This window comes from Macrobrachium rosenbergii, chromosome 5 (genome assembly GCF_040412425.1).
Source record: "Macrobrachium rosenbergii isolate ZJJX-2024 chromosome 5, ASM4041242v1, whole genome shotgun sequence".
Taxonomy (NCBI): domain Eukaryota; kingdom Metazoa; phylum Arthropoda; class Malacostraca; order Decapoda; family Palaemonidae; genus Macrobrachium; species Macrobrachium rosenbergii.
In genome coordinates this window covers 38,207,624-38,225,489 of record NC_089745.1, presented here as the reverse complement: position 1 = coordinate 38,225,489, position 17,866 = coordinate 38,207,624, and the positions used below count along the sequence as shown (strand labels likewise).

At 37.0% G+C, this 17,866-nt stretch overlaps 1 protein-coding gene across 2 annotated transcripts in view; it reads left to right on the top strand.

Annotated features, from left to right (window-relative positions):
- The window catches only part of LOC136838675 (uncharacterized), a 25,044-nt gene extending 11,555 nt beyond the window's left edge, over positions 1-13,489 (top strand). The window contains exons 2-4 of one of the 2 annotated variants that reach the window (XM_067104055.1): positions 5,075-5,361; positions 5,828-5,940; positions 13,283-13,489. In XM_067104055.1, coding sequence (XP_066960156.1) covers positions 5,167-5,361; positions 5,828-5,940; positions 13,283-13,343 — 369 coding nt within the window. In that variant the 5' untranslated portion in view covers positions 5,075-5,166 and the 3' untranslated portion in view covers positions 13,344-13,489. Of the gene's footprint in view, positions 1-5,074; positions 5,362-5,827; positions 5,941-6,249; positions 6,861-13,282 lie in introns of those variants that run through there. The other variant, XM_067104054.1, reaches the window with a different exon arrangement.
- The last annotated feature ends 4,377 nt before the right edge of the window (positions 13,490-17,866 follow it).

The following is a 17,866-nucleotide window of genomic DNA, read 5'->3' as shown; positions in this document are numbered from 1 at the left end:
GACAGAACAATCTACCTAAATAAATCATATAAACCTATGACAACAAATTTTACAGTCTTGGGAGTATGAATAAATTTCCTAGGTTATTGTGATAGTTACATTCAACATCTTTTCTTTTGTTTTTGTACACCAACGTAACATCTCCTATCCAGCTAAATCTGCCATGTGATGGTAGAGTTCTTGATAGCAGCTGCTTGGCCTTGAATGTAAATCCACAGACTTCACATTGTTCTCCCAATTTTGTGGTGGGGAGGGGCGGCAACACAAGGCCTAATGGATTTTCACAAAGGGAAAAAAGAAGACCAGCTCATGAAGTTATTAAAGGAACAATTTTTATAGAATCACAGGTACATAACATATTTATTTAACCCTTCTTTCTTTGATTGATGCTGTTGACAAACTTTGAAGCTTAATTTAAGCAGTAACCAGTATAAAAGTGACGATCAGTCGTCTGTGTAATTATGGAAGTGTTGATCCATAATTATACAGACATGAGCAACTATGCTTCTTGGTCAGTAGGTCGACTTCCGGATTAATTTTTGGTTCATGAATCTGTACGACGTTGTCTCTTTGAACAGGGTCTATGTTGGACATAAAATTTTAAATGGCCACTTAGAAAGAGCACTAGTTTTATAAGACTGTTCGTCTGAAAACGACTGAACTGTGCTTGACAAACTGGTATGGGTTCTTCAAAGGTAAAACATTAAAGAATAAACCCTATTGTGTAAATAGTTTTATGAATGGATATTATAATTAAACCAACATCAAAAGGATTAAGGTAGAGTTAAGACAAGTTTTAGACCTCCAAGAATTGTTCTTACCCTTATTGTTATAGTCTTTTTTAGCCTTTTGTGATTGTGAGTTTTCGGAAAAATTAGTATTTTAGTGATTAAATCTTTCTATAGTTTTCCTTTTGTGATTGTATTGGGCTTATGTTATGTCGTGCAAGTCTTTAGAAAAAAATAAAGAAATATCTATGCGCGTTTGTTTGGTCTGAACTTGATGCATGCAGGTCATGTATTGCTTAAGAAAATCTTAAAGGGATTGGTAACCAAATGCCATCATATAAAATCCTCATTCTCAGTCGGGAATGAAATGACCAGGAAACCAGCGGTTATGATTTTTAGTGAAAACAAACTTTTTTTTTTTTTTATTAATTTTTTGGGATATTTTTCGGTTGAAAGTCATATTCGCCTTGTTTGTACTTGACGCCTCATTCTGGAAGTTATTGATGATGAATGATATGTATAAGAATAAAAGTGTTAATAAGAATATGAACACTCCAGAGTCAGCAAGTAAACTTAGGTTTGAAAGATTTAGGGAATTTTTAAAAATTTAGTTTTGGAACGAGGAACTAATATAATAAAAGGCCTTTTGCAATTTTAGGAAGTTGAAAATTTCACTTACTTTGGAGACAGTGGAAAGTAGGCTATGTTGGTGCGGAAGGATAAAGCTCACCAAATGTTATTTTTTTTTCTTTTACACTATGATAACCAGTTATCTGCAACCTTTTGCAATGGTCTGGTTAACTAGTGATCCGAATATATCTTATCTCATTCATTTTTGGTCATTCTCCGTGACGAAACTCCAGTAGATTGTAAACTAGAGTTGCACCTCGGAGTTTTTGACAGAATAATATAGTACTAGATATCATAGGATAGGTCCACAATACAGTGAGACATGTCATAAATACACGTCGGAAACTTATCGCATACATGTCACTAACAGGTTGAAAATACTTCAACGATGCTAAGTGGAGAACGAATCTTTGTCAAATGCTGGATAATCGTATGAAGCCCTGGGTCGTTTAGGATGTGTCCACAATATAGTGAGACGTGTCATAAACACACGGAAACTTATCGCATACATCTCACAAACAGGTAGATAACATGTCAACAACGGTAAGTGGAGAACGAATCTTTGCAAATGCTAGAAAAAATATTATATGTCAAAACAATGCCTAAATAAGATAATCAAAAAGACTACCTGGGAATATAATATAGAGATAGCTTGATAAAATGGGCCATTATAAAGACTAGTTAATATTAAATATTATATACATATAAAAGTCTATGCCTAAATCGTTAAAAACAATTTGTAAATATCAATATTCTGTTTTATAATTGTAAAATTATGTAAATACTGTGGTAAAACTGCATTAATGTATTTTTCTAATAAAGATAAAAAAATGCTAGATAATCATGTGTTTAGGACCACCAGTAGCCTAAATCGTTGATTTGTATTCAACCTGTTTGTTACGTGTATGGGATAAGTTGCCGACATGTGTTTATGACATGTTTTGCTGCAGTGTGGACGTACCCTTGTCCTGTAACCACCCTATCAAAACCTGTAGGAACGTTGGCTGTTTCTTTCCTGGTTGACAATAGTGCACATACGAATTTCCTTATTGCCAGTGGTAACCCTGTGAACTGCTTTCATCTGACCACTATATCGTACGATTTTACTTGTGAAATAACTGCACTTTATCAGTCTGAATTATTAAGAGCATTCTGCCTGACTTCATGTTTTTACAAGTTGGGGATCTCTCTTTCTAACAGTAATAATCATTTTGTAACAGAAATAAGATACTGTACTAAAACCTGGACTACACAAATCCCTGGAATTGAATTGTTTTGGGTCAAATGAAACTTTTTTTTTTTTTCTTTTTACCTCTGCTGTGACATTCCCAAATTTAGTAACTTGAAACTAACATTTAGCTGTAGGTCTTAATTTAAAAGATTAGTTTTAATAAATTTGAGAATATTTAGCTTTGAGAAGGCTGGGAAAATCAGTTTTAAAGAGGTTAACAATCTGGACGCTAATGAGAGAGCGAGACATTGCTCAAAGTTATGGATCGTAAGTGGCTTGCGTAAGAGAATTATCCGAGAGAACTGAGCTTGGCCTGATAAGCTTTGGCCAGCGTAATTTTGGTCATCGGTAAAAGTTCCTTATTTGTTTTAGAGAATCGCCGATTTCACACATTTCTTTTTTGGGATATTGTAATAGGTATTTCCACTGACATTCTTGATTGATGTGGTAAATTTGGAATGTGACAACAAAAAATGTAATACTTATTCAACTGTCTTTTAAGTATATCTTAGTTTAACTTGATTAACAGCTCTCCTAGGGTGATTTATTTTTACGTGGCTAAGAACCAATTGGTTAACTAGCAACGGGACCTACAACTTATTGTGGAATCCGAACCACATTATAGCGAGAAATGAATTGTTGTTCTTCACTGACCGGTCGGAGATTCGAACTCGCGACCAACTGGTAAACGGAACCCGCTCACCCAGCGAAGAACTAACTGTCTTTTAATCAGGGTGCCTAAATGACGTTTGATACAAATTTTATTTAAGGGGAGAGAGAGAGAGAGAGAGAATCAGAAGAAATGGCTAGGAAGTGATAGAGAGAGAGAGATATCAGAAGAAATGGCTAGGAATAACCAAATTTAAACGCACTAGGTTACATAAATGACTGTTTTTAAACCTAAAGAAATCATACTTCAATCAAAAAAAAAATATTAAAGTATAAATTTACGCATTTTGCATATCTTTGCGCATCATTTTTGCTCACCGTAAACATTACATCGATGCACTACTACGCGTTTTGATACAGGCCATAAAAACAAAATCTTCGAAACATTACCACGTTCACTTTCAAACACAGCCTACGATCTATTATGCCTATGAGCAGGAGAGCTAGCCTGGCAACACGGCCAGCATGCTATGCAACTGATATGAAACCTTCTATGAAATCTGCTATTGCAGGGTCATAATTGTCTAATTATGTATGGCGGTTGGCAGGGACAATGCGTATCTTAGTGTATTATCAACCAAGGCCATTCAGGGATGGCACTGTTTCCTGGTATATATAGGAGAGGAGGCTGGTGGCTGCTCATTCATTCTTCTTGCCTTCTCTCGAAGCGAGGTTGGTGGGTCGTCGGTAAGATCATATTGTACGTTCTCTTCTGCCAGTTGCGTTTGTTTATTATTTTGCTTCCCGTTGTTTTCCCGCTTTTATTCGTGGTTATTTTTCTTGGTTGTACTCTCGGTTCTGTGCTTCCTTTTTCTCTTTCATCCATTTACTAGTTGCTTTATCGTTTGTCTTTCCCTCTTTTTTCTTTTAATTTCTCGTCGTTTTGCATTCTAACTTTCTTTTTATTTTCGGGTTGTCAGGCTTTTTTTTTATTTCAGTTCACATTTCTCTAATTTTTCTATATATATATATATATATATATATATATATATATATATATATTGAAATTTGCATTATATTTGTTATATCATGAAGAATTTTCTATAAATTATATATATATATATATATATATATATATATATATATATATATATATATATATATATATATATATATATATATATATATAGACAAGATCCACGAAGGAAAAAGAAACAATGGAGTGCTGCACTGCATTGTTTCCCTTTCCTTCGTGGATTTTGTCTTTATTTATATATTCATCACGTTCCATATTTTCGTGATTCAGTTATACATGTAATATGCAGTCGTGTAATCTTCTGATCTCCAAATATCTAAGTGAGGAGCAAATTCATTTCAGCTCTCTGCTGCTGACTTCTCATGAATTTTAGGTGCATCGGTTTTATTTTCTATTCCTTCATATTTATTTCTTTATTTCCTTTTCCTGTAACGTCTCTCTCTCTCTCTCTCTCTCTCTCTCTCTCTCTCTCTCTCTCTCTCTCTCTCTCTTATATATATATATATATATATATATATATATATATATATGTATATATATATATATATATATATATATATATATGTATATATATATATATATATATATATATATATATATATATATATATATATATATAATATATATATATATATAACCCCCCTTATGGACAGAGTCGGCAGACTGGAAACCTAAGAGGGCTCTAAAGAAAAATCAGTTTGCACTCTGTCCATAAGGGGGTTCAGCTGAAAATTTAAAGAAAAGAAGAGAACGAAACTAAAGTTACAACTGGTTTAAAGTAAGTCTTAATAATTTTCCAAAGCTCGTTTCTCAGTTTTAATGAATGGTCTCGATCAACAGGATAGCTACGCCACAAGCAATCGTAAGCAGCGAACACATACCAGCGGACGAAAATTATAGTTTGTTTCGAAAAAAGGCTAGACCACAGCAAAATGACAATCCAGTTAGCTGCCGTTGGTACGTCAGGAGGACTCCTGGTGACTGCGTCGGCCCTGGGAACCACTCTGGCAGGATTTTTCTTTCTGCTGACAGGCATCATGGCTGCCGGCAAGAGGAGAAAGAGAGACAGCTTAAACGCCCCCCAGCAAATTGAAGAGGAACAGATGGTCAGGATGATGATGTACAAGGTGAGTTTGTCTGCTCGGTAAAACTCGTTCACCGTAGTTTGCTCTGCCCTTATGGAAAATTTATTATTATTATTCAAAAGATAAACAATTATTCATTTGGAACAAGTCCATAGGGGTCATTGACTTGAATTCAAGCTTCCAAAGAATATGGCGTTCATTTGAAAGAAGTTACATAAGATGATAAGGAAATACAGAAAGTAAAGATGTAATTAGAGAAAGAAATAAATTCACAGTTGATAAATTGATAAAAATTAAATAAATTATTAAAATACCATTATTCTATGGTAGTAATTCATTGCATCTTCGCTTGAACGTTTGAGCTTCTAATCGCACAGCACCCTTATGGAGACTGTTCCACAGTCCAACGGTGTGAGGAATAATAGACTTCTGGAACTGTGAAGTTCGAATGGGTACTTTTAATAAAGGGTCTTAAAAACACGCAATTTTTACTCCCTTGTCCTTGAAGGTGCTGAATGAATTGGACCAGTATGACTGCACTGCGCTTGCTCTCTGCGATGCCATCGTCCTCCCAGCTGGAGAGAGGTCGCCTGTTCAGTCGTCACTAATTAACATGCTCAGGTAAGGTGGTACTCTATTCACTCAGGCACCTAATGATTAATCGTTTATTTGTTTCTCGATGACCTTTGCAGTTTTATTTGCGTGCGCATCTAAGTAAATATTTTAATTGCATGTTCTAAAGATAAACCCCTATTCACATGGGACAAGCTTACTGGGGCCACTGAATGGAAATTCAAGCTGTCCTTGAAACTAATTTTCTCTCTGCAGAATATTGTCCAAATAGGCTCCTCTTACAATGAATATGCACTCTTGAATATACATTAAAAGCATTAAATCATACTTCCTGCGTTAATAAAACGAACGATCTAGTCCCCAGTCCGGTGTCCCAATGGACTGGGCTGACGTCAGCGACTCCAGTGCCAAATACCAGTACGCTGCTTTCATGGGGCTGTGGGCTTCGGTGACTTCCAACAGGGGTATGTGCCGCCAGGTGTTCTCTCGGTGCCCCTACCCACCTTCCGAGATTCTCAGTTTCATGGCAAATACAGACGTCCTCCCATGCCAAAGTTATTTGAAAAATATGAATGTTGTTAAAAACTAGATGATTCTGCTTACGTGTGATTCAGGTCTGAATGTACGAGGTATATAATATTTAGTGGTTAATACTCATTTAAGTGAAGGTTCCCCTTCATCTCTTTTACTTTGTGTACTTATCATACAGAAGGCCAAAGATTTTCTTGTAATTCTTTTTTGTACTCTACTTGTCATGGAGAACTTGTCTCAAAATGGATTGTTAGTATGCACTGATTTTAGGCTTTTAAAGGTAAAACTCTCAGCAAATTATATCTGATTAGAGAATCAGCTGGGGAAAAAGCCCATCACTGAAATAACTTCTAAAATGACTACTGATTTGCCCGTATATTATCCATCGACTTAAGAGAATATAATTTTTTTTCTACAAATAAAATGGTAAAACTCCGTATTCAGCCCTCTTCTTATTGTCATCCTTAGAATGCTATGGTATGAATCTGTGGAATCTTTATAGACCTGCAAGTTTATAGATAAACTTGATATTCCACTATTGAAAGACAAAAGTCCTTCGAACCAGCTCAATGAGATGCTAGTATTTTGAATCTGCTAAGGGGTTCAGAGCTGATGAAACACGGTTTTTCGGCAACACCTTTTTATCAAAGCACCGGATAAAGGTGAAAGTTAGCAAGTGTATATTTTACAATAATACCTAATTTTTACAAGTATTATTTAGTACCTAAGTTCAATAGTTCTGGTATTTATCAGAGTAAAAGTGTTTCCTATGACAGAGCCATCAAAATCGCATGCAAGGGTTTTGAACACAATAGTGACGTTAACCTATGACGTCATGAGGCTCCACCCACAATGAAGAGAAGTTTACAAAAGAGGAAAACGTCTCTTCACTGTGGCTCTGCGCACTTGCCGATGACATATTCACTAATTGATATTAGTACCCAAGGCCAAGAGTTCATCATCCCCGTCCTCATCGTCGCTAGCAATGTCATTGATGGCTGGTTCCACATTCTCAAGGATGTTGTCCGTGATTGTCTAACAGCCCCTGCCCACACTTCTAGGGTGGCCAAGTAACCACTGCCCACTATAGAAATAATTACCTATTCACCCTATAGTAAATCATGCTATGGGTCTTCTCGTTTGTATACAAAGTGGCAAGTCGCAGCACAAATGCAGTCTTGCAACCATGGGGACAATTCCATATCCTGCTGGCCATTCTCGAATTTGTCGAAGCCTAGACTGTGTAAGCATATCCGTTCACCGCCTACCTGGTGGATGGGCGGGCCTCATGACGTCATCATGTTTACGTCACGAATTTTTAGAATCCGTGTCTGTGATTTTATCGGTTCCGGCATCGGCGACTTCATTTTACTCTATAAATATCAAAACTATCGAACTTAGGTACTAAATAATACTTGCAAAATTTAGGTATGCTTATAAAATATACACTTGCCAACTTTCACCTTTATCCGATGCTTTGATAAAAGGTTGTTGAATAACCGTGTTTCATCGGCTTTGAATCCCTTAGTAGTGTATTTAACCTAGATAATAGAACCAGATTGTTGATAAGCTACTAGATAAGAGGACCAGATCGCTGGTAAACTACTAGATAATAGTTCCACATTATTGATAAACTCATAGACAATAGGACCAGATTGTTGGTAAAGTAGTAAATAATTAGGACCTGATTCTTGGTGAATGCTTTAACGAGCTCTGGCCTTGTCCTTCACCATTGCATAAAAGCCTTGACACTTACGTCAACCTCTGTTTGGCAGACAGAACACAAGAAGCAAGGTCTGTAGACTTCTATAATCGATTAGAGACTGTAAACAATTGCTCTTTTCCTTTTAGTGTCCACTTTTTGCGTCTAGCAGCAGAAAATCTTAAGTAAATGGACTGCGAAATAATGTAAGTGTACTGCTGAAACTAGAGCATAGTAGATCCAGTTAAAAAGTTATTTTTTAGGTATAGATATGTTATCCATTAAGTTAGTAACCCGGATACATGACCAGAATATGTAAAATCAATAAAAAAAATCTTAATCCATCGAACTAGTAGGATGAGGCAGGAAGTGCCAGTTTCATGGATTTTTAAGCTCCGAATATCTAGTAAGTCCGACAGGTATCGGCTGAGATCTTGCAATGTCAACAAGTATGCCAGTTATAGTTCCTAAAATTTAATGGTGCTCCAGTAACAAAAATCACCAAAATGCAGTCTTCTTGAACTGTCAACTACAGTGAGGAATTATGGAGTTAATAAAAATGGTAGAATTTCAGTGAGTAGTGTGCAAAGCTGGAAATCCTAAACATTCTGGAAAAATGGATGAAGTCAATGGGTAGCTATTGCATCTGAACATATCTGATAAATACTTTCTGTTAGTAACAGTATAATTTGTGTCAAGTACCTACAATTGTGTGGTGGAATACCTAACTGTAACAAAGTAACTAAAAGGTTTGTACATGAAATGTCTGTTTGTAGAAAGTAATTAAAATAATGAGAGACAAGGACCAATTTTTTTTTTTTTTTTTTTTTTAAAGAATTCACGGGACTCCTTCAGCATGTAGTGAAGAATCTTATAAGTCTAGCCCCATGCGTGAGTGTATATTTTGACTTGGGGTCCTGGTTAAACTAAACGATGCACAGGTATTGGTACTATCACAGTTGCTCTAATAAATTTATAAGGTACAACCAAAGAAACTATTGAAAACTGCAATTAAAACACGTTTCCTCTCTTGCAGCTTGTGCTTCGAACAATGCACCCTTGCTGTTTCTGTTTCTATGCTGTTATCTTAAAGACTCATTTGCCTGGCAAAATCCCGTGCTGCCTTTAATTAGGACTGGGAAAACAGAGCGTATAACAAACATCTGGGTATGAAGTTCGAAGTAAAAGTAGTAGAAGAGGAAACGTATGTTTTAATTGCAGTTTTCAATAGTTTCTTGGGTTCTACTTTATATTCGTTCATAAGCCTTACTGTTTATAATGTATAGGTCCTGGTGATCATTATTTTTAAAATTTTCTGTATTTTTCACAAGAGCAATGCATAGTAGTTTTTATTATAGCAAAAAGTGAAAATCTACTGTGTACTTTACATAAATACTTTGGCCCTGGTTAGGCCCCCACTTTAGTAACTAAAAGTATTTTTATAGTCCACAAAATTAATATACTTTTAATTTCTTTTGGGGGTACATTTAAAAGGCAATACAGATACAAGAACACAGAAAAGTAATCTGTATACCAACCATTATAAGTTTTAAAATTTAGAAATACTCGTTAACCGTAATGGCAAACAGCATAGATTAGTCTCATATGAAATTACGTTTTCTTATATTTACGTTTGTATTTCGTTTTCTTTTAGCATAAACTAAATTAAATATATTGCGAAGATCTCCCTCAATGCAAATTGAGAAATCTATAACATATTTAACGTCTTTTTATTTAATTTTATAAAAAAAAACCCTGAAGATTTACTTAGTTTAAAATTGGTGCTACTTTGGCTTGTTGTTTACGCGTCACCTACTCCGAGGTACCGTGCTAGTACTAAACATGGCAGCAAGGTCTCTAGACCTTGCGTGGCAGAAGTTCCTTGGGACGCCGTGTTTAGTACTAGCCCCTCGGGAATCAAAGTATTATATACACCCATTTCTATATTGTGTGGTCGACAAATTATATTAATAAACGATATCTTCGTGCGGCCGTCTACTTTACATTTACCAGTGTTTAGTACTAGCACCTCCGAGTAGGTGACGCGTAGATAATAAGCCAAAGTAGCACCTTAAAATTATTGTATTGAGCTGTAATCATGTATTATTCGTTTGAATGTTGAATCTGTATAAAGATTTGTCTATGAGTAAATTTAATCATACGTTTATATTCGATTGTCGCATGATAAAACAGGAAGATAAAAAAAAAAATAGAAAGAAATTACAGCAACAGATTAGTGAAATGCAGGTCAAGTCTTTAATAAACATGAGAGCACGGTAAATTTGCTTGACTAGCGCGCCTTCATAGGAACATGGCTAAGAGTTAATGGATGCGTTCATGATGCTTTTATTGGTCAACGGAAAACCGGTCGCTTAGACGCTCAGTTCTCACTTCAGATACTTTTTGTGCTGATTATAAACTCGTAAAGGAATCACATTCAGATAAACTGGGACGATATATATATATATATATATATATATATATATATATATATATATATATATATATATATATATATCTTTCTCTGCATCTTTTCCTACTTCTATGTGGGGTCGATGTTTCTGACAGCTTTCCTCCACCTGGCTCGGTCAAACGCATCGTCCACTGACAATTGTTTGTCTCTCAGATCTTCTCTAACTACATCCATCCACCTTCGCTTCGGTCTTCCTCTTGCTCTCTCTCCCACCAGGCACCTCCAGCTACATCACTCTCCTCCTTACATATGTCTCATTCCTTCTCATCACATGGCCATAACAATGCAGTCTTCTTACCTGGACCTTCTTTGATAGTTCTGCGACTTTAGTAGTTCCTCTTATTCTTTCATTTTTTTATCCTGTCCATTTTTGTTACTCTACACATCCACCTGAGCATTTTCATCTCTACCGCATCCAGTTTCTTCTCTTGCACTCTTTACCGGCCATGTTTCTGCTCCATACATCAAAGCTAGTCTCACTACTGTCTTATACGCTCTTCATTTAACCTTTATATTGATTCTGCGGTCGCATAAGACCCCTGGCATCTTTCTCCAGTTTTTCCATCCAGCGTGAATCTGTGTGTTATTTCTACGTCCAAATATCCATCATCAGCCACTGTTCAACTAAGATACTAAAATTTTTCTACTCTGGTCAACCTCCTCCCTTCCATACATTCAGTTAACCTAACACTGCTTCTAACCTGCGTTTTTGCTCCTTCATACATATCTTGGACCAACCTCACATACTTCTCCGGTGTTCCCTTTTCTCGCATGCACCTCCAAACCTCTTGGCGTGGTACTCTATCGTATGCCTTTGCCAGATCTATGAATACTATGTGCAGTCCTTTCTGCTTTTCCCGATGTTTTTCCATCATCTTTCGAAGGGCAAACACTGCATCTGTCGTTCCTTTTCCTGGTATGAAACCAAACTGTTCTTCACCTACAGATGTTTCTTCTCTAATTCTTTGATCCATTATTCTTTCCCAAATTTTCTTGGTGTGAGACATTAAATTTATTCCTCTGTAGTTTGCACAGTCCTGGATGTCACCCTTCTCTTTATAGATAGGTACAATAACGCTCTCTCTCCATTCTTCTGGTATCTTATCCTGACTGTATATTTTCTTTGCTAGGTCCCACAGCATGTCTGTTCCTCCTTCTCCCAGGCTCTTCCACACCTCTGCAGGAATTCCATCTGTTCCTATTGCTTTACCATTTTTCATCTTCTTTAGTGCCTTCTTTACCTCCTTCCTGCTAATAGTATGTGTCATACCAAGGTCTGGAATCCATCTTCAAAGAATTTTCTAGGATTTTCTTAATATAACAGGTGTTCATAATATTCCTTCCACCTCTTCTTTATCTTATCATCGTTGCATAAAACCACTCTATTCCCACCCTTAACCTGTTGTTATATGGGAGTAGTCTATGTGCACTATAGGCATTACTTAAGGTTCTTTGCAGCGCCCCTTCAGCCCCTAGCTGCAGCCCCTTTCATTCCTTTTGCTGTGCCTCCGTTCATATTCCTCCTCCTTCTATCTTGCTATCCACCCTCTCCTAATAATTGTTTATTAGTGTGACTGAGATTTTCCTCCTGTTACACCCATCAATCGTTTCTACTGTCATAGGTCCCAACGCTTGGCCTTAGGCCGAAGTTTTATATTCCATTGCATTCCTAAACATTTAATACGGCTGTAGAAGGACTCTTGCATATATTTTTAACTGAGTCACACTCCCGTGTACAGTACTGCTAATGACAGACGCTGTAACTCAATCGTATTACGGAAGATCGGCATATCAATATCGGATAATATTTTAGTCTTAGTAAATCATATTGATGGTGTAACTCACGGTAAAGGATACTTGGCAAATGCCCACACAATATTTTGATCGTCTGAATGTGAAAATGTTGCATGAAATTCTATATCATTACATCATTTACTTGAAATAAACGCTGCTCAATTTCAACCTATTGAATATTAAAAATGCACATTCTCAAGGTAATGACACAGTGCCTACCATTCTTTTAGAATCTGTCAGTTGGTAGAGATTCTGAACTGTTAGATAAGTTGAAGATCGCGTGTAAAACTGTACGTGGTAAGAGAGTAATGAATCAGTTGCACTGGACGATACTGACTGATATGTAAACATCTCTGATGTTATGTTACGCGGTTCCAGTTTGAGATCTATCTGGAGACAAATTTAGAACCAGTGCTAAGGTGATTGTTTAAATAGTTCAGTTCTTTACCGGAACAGAACCAACAGCCAAAAGTCCCGTAGTGGGGTAGTTCCGACAGCGCACCTCATGCGGTGTACTGTAGGCTTACTTGAGGTTTTTGCAGCGTCCCTTCGGCCCCTAGCTGCAACCCCTTTCATTCCTATCACTTTCTTTCTTCTTACTTTCCATCCTCTCTTAACAATGGAGTCATAGTGCAACTGCGAGGTTTTCCTCCTTTTATGTCTTTCAAACCTTTTTACTGTCAATTTCATTTTCAGCATTTAATGATCTCATAGGTCCCAGCACTTGGCCTTTGACCTAAAGACTATATTCTGTTCTAGTCTGTTCCATTGGACTATGCGTATCTATCTAGATTATAATCGTTAGTTAATTGTAGGCTCAATAATGAGTAATTATCTGTGTCCAACTTTTCCTCCAATTAAATAACTAATGTAGATTGTTTCTTTTACAGAAAAGGCTTCAGTTCAAGACCTGCGGTCGTTTTGGTTCGAGTCATTTCAATACGCCCATAAAGACAATTAGATACAACTTATGGTCTTTTGATAGATCGGTCATTTCGGTAATTCTAAGGAAGAGCTCCGCATGGGGATATTGTCTATCAATCAATTTTAATTTTTTACTACATAACATAGCAAAGGATGCATTTGATGCAGTACAGGTGAGATAACTTGAATAATTTACCAAAATGTTGTGAGAAATTTACCGTCTTTTGTTTGTTTTGTTTGCAAAAGAGCTCCTTGGGACGCCATGTTCCATACCAATCCCTCGGGGATTATCACATTATTTTCGGTCAAATTTTCCACTTATCTCCTCTACTGCTTCATGCACAAACTTTTCTATAGTGTTCAGTAAAAAATTTAATTAATAAACCGTATTTCCGTGAGGAGCTTTTCCTTAGAGTTACTTCATTTCTCAAGTTACCATCGAGGTAAAACTAATATTCCATTTCAAAACGCTAATCTCAGACAGCATTTGATGAACCTGCAACTCGATCTCACGACAGAGAATTTAAGAAATGTTCCTCAACAAAAGGAAGCTCACGAGGTTAACTATTGAGAGTTTGTTTCGAAATAATTAGTGGCGAAGTTGCAGAAACCATTTGGTTACACGTGTGTCGTAGGTTTATTTTTGTAGTAAATTACGGACGTTGTAAAGATCCGCAACCCCAGAGTACCCATGTAAAGATTGGCTATCCTCAGAATGAACTTGTTAACATCAGCCACCCCCCAGTACTGAACAAGGCGAAGGGACATTCCATTTGGCCGACAACAAACAGATGCACCGCCAGTATCAGAATGAACTTGTTAACATCAGCCACCCCAAATATTAGCTTGTTAAGATAAACAACCCTCAGGTACTCTGGGGTTGCTGTTCTTTACAACGTCCTAAATTACAATCGCTATATCAATAAGTAAGTTAGCTAAAGACCTGAAAATTTAAATACGTGAAGTTAACACTTTAAATTAAAATATTGTAAGTACATTAGTCACGAATAATGGAAAAATACCAAGTTATGAAAGTTGTTAGTATAAAACAAACGACATAGATTTAGTGAAAAAGAACATAAAAAAACTATTTTTTTTAAGAAGTCAAATTTCAGAGGAAATGAAAACGACTTGGATTGTATCTAATGGTCTTAATAGGCGTATTGAAACGACATTGGTCTGGATCAAAACAAATGGAGCGCGTTGGAAAGGCCACTTCTGATGACGAAAACGACGACGACTACTGGTACTTGGAAACGAGCAGAGGAGAGCCGTTGGAAAGGCCAGTTCAAACAACGAGGTGGACGACTAATACATGGAAACGAGCAGAGGAGAGCCGTTGGAAAGGCCAGTTCAAACAACGAGGACGACGACTAATACTTGGAAACGAGCAGAGGAGAGCCGTTGGAAAGGGCAGTTCTGACGACGAGGATAAGTAGTACTGCTAATATTTGGAAACCAGCAGAGGAGCGCCGTTGGAAAGGGCAGCTCCAACGGCAATGACGACGCCTAATACTACTAATATTTGGAAACGAGCAGAGGAGAACCTTTGGAAAGGGCAGCTCCGACGACGAGGACGATGAATAGTACTACTAACCCTTGGAAACGAGCAGAGGAAAGCCGTTGGAAAGAGTAGTTCAGACAACGAGGACGACGACCAATACTACTAATACTTAGAAGTAAGGCTTAGTTTTACCAGACCACTGAGCTGATTAACAGCTCTCCTAGGGCTGGCCCGAAGGATTACACTTATTTTACGTGGCTAAGAACAATTGGTTACTTAGCAACGGGACGACGACCAATTATAGCTGAATTTCTATCACCAGAAATAAATTCTAACTCTTCATCAGCCGGCGGCGGGAATCGAACTCCGCCCATCGAATGACCAAGCTCAACCAACTCGGCCAACAAAGGGCTAGAACCAGCAGAGGAGAACCGTTGGAAAGGGCAGTTCCGACGACGATGACGACGACTACTACTACTGCAATTCTCGCTGCAACAAAATAGGAAAATTGTCAAGAGTCAACCAGTGTAATCGGTATGTGTACGAATTATGAAAATTTTTTTTTATTTTCAACTGGTTGATAGATTACAAAAAATCTCATTAATCCATCCAATAACTTGAAAGCAAAAATATTTACATCATGTAGTAAAAAAATGGTTGCTTGATTAATCATTGGTCATGACTTTACTAAAGGTTTCATATATAGTTGTTATACATAAGTATGAATAAGAATCGGCTAAAGTCTCTATGGTATTAAAGTCTTGCTTAACTTTCTACAGGTGTTGTTATTAAAATACATAAATGTCACCAAGTTTCAAGAGCTTTATTCATAAAGTTATTTTTGGGCCATGTAATCTGTACAAAGATATCATACTGGTTTTGTTAAGGCACGTGTACACTGTAGATTAAAATCTAGCTAGACCCGGCTTCCTCTAGTGAGTCTAACCTAAAGTGTGTGTACACTACACCATAATTTGCTCTCCCTAGACTCAGCCCTAGATTTTCGATAGAGTGATAGTAGATTAAATCTAGCGAGACTGCTCTACCGGTAGTACACTGGAGTGTGTTTAGCCAGGAAGTCTCATTCAGACTTAAGAGACACAGTGATGAGATGTCACGGTCCAGACCTAGATGCTGCAGCTGCTTCCATGTGGCTTAGTACATCCAATCATGAAGTGGAGAGCATCGAAGAATTCCCGTGAATTTTTCAGTCACATCACCAGTCCCCACGCCACTTTTCTTTTAATTTTCCTCACTTCACTGTTCATTTGGCAACGCAGATTGTGCCACTTTTGTGACTTCTGATTCAGGAATATTTAATTTCTTTGCTATTTCTTTTATAGTAGTTGCCTTCTTCTCTTTATTCCTGTACTGCATCAACGACACATTCCAGAGTTCTAGGAACCCTTCATATTGCTGCATGAATGACATTGTCGGAACACTATCCTATTTTTCATTGGACGTCATTTTGCTCACGTTGTGCAGCAGTTCTCTCCCTAGATCGAAAAAACCTGTTTTAAGTCCATAAATAAATCTAGAGCAGTCTCTGAACGTGCTCTTCACCTTGTGTCCACTACAACACTAGCTAGACTACAAGTACAACAACTGTACCGAAGTCGGAGATCAAGTCTAGCTAGACCACTCTCACTGCTGTTTACACCATTTAGAGAGCTCTAGCTAGCAAAACTAGCTACAATATCTGCAGTGTACACATACTTTCAGACGTTCTACTCCACTTCACATTTGCACCATTCATGCTCTGATTCTGGTTTGATACGAAATGTAAGTTTTGTGGTCGTTTCTTGATAAATTTAGCCAAAGTTCATCAGGTTGCTAGGCCTTTTGGGGTTGCTATAGCTCGCTTCCGGTTATAGAGGCCCTAACATTACCGCCTGACAATATTTTTGATAAGTTTCAACCATTGCACCTCCCAGGGTTAAACAGCCCCTTGTCCTAATGGTAGTTGGTCCTGGGACCGCGGTGGAAGGTTTATGATACTGAACATACTTTAATGTAGACACTCATCTCATGAGTTTTATTTGTTTATATTTATTTACTTATCTATTTTTTTTTTTTTTTACAAAACCTGTTTTTAAAGTTGGAAAATCACTATTGTAATATGCACTAGAGAATAAACTGGTTTCTGGAGGTGCATAATTAACTGCTGTTCCTCTTGGGAGTGTCCTTTGTGACTAGTTCGATAACATAAAAATTTCAATGTGTTTATATTACATTACTAAAATATTTCATCACTAAAAGACTTTGTTAAGATGTGCTTGTTCAAAGACTACAGAACTTCAACATAGGTCTAAAAAAACTTGCCCATCGGAGCCCCTTATAGCAAAATGGGCTTAGATACAGGATGCTTAGGGTCTGGTTCATAACAAATTATCTTTTATCTTGATACCCTGTGAACTAAAACATCTCCTTGTTAAAAGTCGTGACGTCGTTAACTCTCCTTTTCCTCATCTCTTCAGGAAAGCGTTTGCTGTCGTTGAATCGGTCATAATTTTGCCCTGGAGTTCCACAAGAATCTGGTGCAGAAGAAGAATGTCATCTTCAAGAGATGACTGCATTTTTATCTGCCAAATTTGTATCAAAGGCCGAAATGTACTGTTGCTGCTGATGGAGATGAAGTAGAACAAAATGGTCCCAAGGACATAAATGTTAGACCGAGCCATAATTTGTTAAAGCGAGATTATAATCTTACCTCCTTTGAATATTCAAATGTAGGATAGGGTTACTATCAGGCTAAATAACATCAAACATGAAATTCAAATCTGGTGTAATATCAGCTAATAGGATGTCATTCATGGCTCCATTCTGACTATCTTTTATCGAAAAGTCACATATATTTAAGGACAGTTTTTTTTCATTAACTTGAGTTTTGCTTTGCAGTATCCAGCAGGTCACTGATGAATGCACACTTACCGGATTAGGCAGTCCGTGTGAGACTAATAGTAGGTTATTCTTATCATTTTCATATATTTTCCAGAAAGTCACTCATGATCAATAGTAAAAAGTTCATACAAATGATTCCTGTTAA